The sequence below is a fragment of the Lipotes vexillifer genome, unplaced genomic scaffold (genome assembly GCF_000442215.2).
Source record: "Lipotes vexillifer unplaced genomic scaffold, Lipotes_vexillifer_v1.1 scaffold835, whole genome shotgun sequence".
Classification (NCBI taxonomy): domain Eukaryota; kingdom Metazoa; phylum Chordata; class Mammalia; order Artiodactyla; family Lipotidae; genus Lipotes; species Lipotes vexillifer.
In genome coordinates this window covers 422,095-425,182 of record NW_006774135.1, presented here as the reverse complement: position 1 = coordinate 425,182, position 3,088 = coordinate 422,095, and the positions used below count along the sequence as shown (strand labels likewise).

At 68.2% G+C, this 3,088-nt stretch overlaps 1 protein-coding gene across 2 annotated transcripts in view; it reads left to right on the top strand.

Moving 5' to 3' along the window:
- DVL1 (dishevelled segment polarity protein 1) overlaps positions 1-2,871 on the top strand; it is a 12,007-nt gene extending 9,136 nt beyond the window's left edge. Inside the window, exons 14-15 of one of the 2 annotated variants that reach the window (XM_007448914.1) lie at positions 29-235; positions 1,498-2,871. In XM_007448914.1, the coding sequence (XP_007448976.1) occupies positions 29-235; positions 1,498-1,886 (596 nt within the window). In that variant the 3' untranslated portion in view covers positions 1,887-2,871. The remainder of the gene's footprint in view (positions 1-28; positions 236-1,497) is intronic. The other variant, XM_007448913.1, reaches the window with a different exon arrangement.
- The last annotated feature ends 217 nt before the right edge of the window (positions 2,872-3,088 follow it).

Below are 3,088 nucleotides of genomic sequence, written 5' to 3'. Positions count from 1 at the left end.
CCCCTCACCCCCGCCTCCCCCTCCGCAGACTTCGCGGCCCTGAACCTCAACAGCGGCTCCAGCGGGGCCTCGGATCAGGACACGCTGGCCCCGCTGCCCCACCCGGCTGCCCCCTGGCCCCTGGGGCAGGGCTACCCCTACCAGTACCCGGGGCCCACGCCCTGCTTCCCGCCCGCGTACCAGGACCCCGGCTTCGGCTACGGCAGCGGCAGTGCTGGCAGTCAGCAGAGTGAAGGTGAGGGCCTCCCGCCCGGCCGCCACACCTTCCCCACCGCCTAGATCTGCCCTGTGTGCCGATTCCCCCACCCTGTGCGCTCCCATCCGCTGTGTGCTTGGGCCCTGGGTGGCTCCTTCTAGAAGGGGCGAGTGGTCGAAGGGGGGCCAGGAAGAACCCGGAGGCTTCAGGGGTTGCGTGCGGGGGCTGGTGCTCCAGCCGTGGCAGAGGCCAGAGGTGGTGTGGGAAGGATGGGGGCGTCGGGGTGTGGTGGCCCGGGTGGGGGAGTGGCACGGGGACCCCAGGACACAGTGGAGGACAGAGACTTCCGCTTTCCACCTGCAGCCGGAGGTGACAGTTTCATAGACGGCCCAGCCCGATGCTGGGATGTGTGGGGCAGCTGAGCGGGAAGCTTGGGGTGTCCCTGAGGAGGGGACCTGTTGGAAGTGTCCCGAGGCTGAGTGGGGTCAGTGAGGTCCGTGGGCCCGTGCCCTCAGCGTCCGGGGAGAGGTCTGGTGGCTGGCCCGGTGGACCCAGAAAGGGACGGGGAGACAGGAGAGTGGATCGGAGGGTAGTGGTGTCCGAGGGGAAGCCGTGTTGGGCACCTGTGGACCCTGGACAGGCCCAGCCGGTGGGGTCACACCCTGGTAGCAGGGTGTGGGTGCCCAGCCGCGCCTGCTCTGTAACTCCTCTATCCCTTGCTTTGTGCTGGGCAAGCCTTAGACTGAAGGACTAGCGGAACGGACCCTCGGGGCCGGTAAGCCAGGGTCCTGCCCGGCGTCCCTCCCGGCACGTCCCCAGCCAGTGGGCGTCTTCAGGTTCCCGACACTTCCTGAGCCCAGGAGGGGCTGAGCCGAGTGGCCAGCCAGGGCTCCAGGGTCAGATGAAAGGCGGGTCTTGGGTGGGGAGCCCAAGATGGCCGGCAGGTGCGCCGAGCACACACGGCCTTCTCTGGGCCTCGGTTTCTCAGCTGCAAGACCCGGCCCTCGGTCCAGGCACTGGGGTGAGGAGTGGGGGCACTGAGCTGGCCCTGGTGTCCCTGCCTGTCTGCCACTGCCCCCCCGCGCCCCCCCCTCAGCCTGCTGCAGCTGTTCTGCTCTTGCTTCCCTGGGCGGGGCCGGCCCAGCCCTCGTGTCTGCATGGCTCCCCCCTCCACCTGCACCCCCGACTCAGGACCACCAGGCTCTGCCCCTGGTTGTCCTCGCAATGGCCGGCCGGGCGTCTTGGAAGAGGCAGGGCCCGGCACTGACCGTCCCACTCCTCTCCCCCCTTCTTGACCCCAGGAAGCAAAAGCAGTGGGTCCACCCGGAGCGCTGGCGGGAGCAGCCGTCGGGCCCTCGGGCGCGAGAAGGAGAGCCGGTCAGCTGGAGCTGGGGGCAGTGGCAGCGAGTCGGACCACACAGTGCCAAGCGGGGTGGGCAGCGGCGGCTGGCGGGAGCGTCCTGCTGGCCAGCTCAGCCGTGGCAGCAGCCCGCGCAGCCAGGCCTCGGCCGCCGCCCCCGGGCTCCCCCCGCTGCACCCCCTGACAAAGGCGTACTCGGTGGTGGGCGGGCCGCCTGGGGGGCCGCCTGTCCGGGAGCTGGCCGCTGTCCCCCCAGAGCTGACAGGCAGCCGCCAGTCCTTCCAGAAGGCCATGGGGAACCCCTGTGAGTTCTTCGTCGATATCATGTGACCAACGAGAGAGTGCTTCCGGCCTGGCCACCGCTCCCGGCCAGTGGTCCTGCTGCCCCTGCAGGAGGGGCTGCACCTGGAGCTTGTGTGGCCTTCGTGGCCTTCCTGGGCCAGACCAGCCTGTGCTTCGTGCCATGGGGTCTGGGCCTGGCCAGAGTGGCAGCAGGCTGGAGTGGAGGGGCTGAGGGCAGCCCAGGCCACCGTAACCTGGATGGCAGCCCGTCCTCCTGGCCAGAGCAGCTGTGTCTGTGCAGACCCTGGTGGGGGGGCCTCCATCTCCCTGTGCTCAGGCAGGTCTGACCTGCCCCCCCTTGGCGTGTGCCTCAGGGACCCGCACTCGCCCACAGTGCTGTGCACGGGGCCTCAGGTTGAGCTGAGAGGTGGCCGCTAGGCCTGGGCCCACCTCTTCACCTGGTTCACAGGCCCCACCCCCACCCCCATCCTGCCCAGGCCGGGGTGGGGGGCCCTCTCGGGGGTAGTGTCCTAGCCCCAAGGCCTCTCTGTGGCTGCCCAGGGTAGGGATCTAATTTATTTATTTATTGCCTGGCCTGTGTGCTCCACGGGGTGGCGGCCAAGTCAGCTGTCCCCCACTCCCAGCCACTGGAGCAGAGTTTCATGTGTTCACCCCCACCCCGCAGGGACACACGGTGTGTGTCTGAAGGTGTGCGGGAGGACGGTGAGGGGGAGATGGCAGGAGAGGGAAGGTGACCCTGAGCGCAAGGGCCACAGATGCACACAGCTGCTGCCAGGGCGGGGTCTGGGGCAGAGGGCGTGGCCAGTTCGCCTCTCCCCGCGGTCCTGGGGTGGCCGCCCACGCACGCGCACGCACGCACGCACGCACGCTGCTTCCTCCGTCCAGCGTCGCTGACCTGCACACGTCTGCACTGTAGATACCGTGCAGAGCTGGAGCGTCGTCCAGGTAGTTAATAGAGCTGCTTCTGTGTAAATGCTATTTTAAACACTAAAAAGCATTTAATTTTATGGGACCGACGTGTGATCTGTGTCTTTTTTTTCCCACTTTAGGAGATTGGGGTGCAGGGGCCGGGTCAGCTTCCCCAGGGTCCGTCCGAGAGCTGACCCAGGACTGGCTAGGTGCTGTCCTCTGGGTGCCAGCTCAGCGACAAGGCCCTGGCCGCAGCAGTCCTGGCGGGCGGTCTTCTGTCTGTGGTGCTGGCTCCTGGCTCCGGTGGGGGGTGCCGGGGG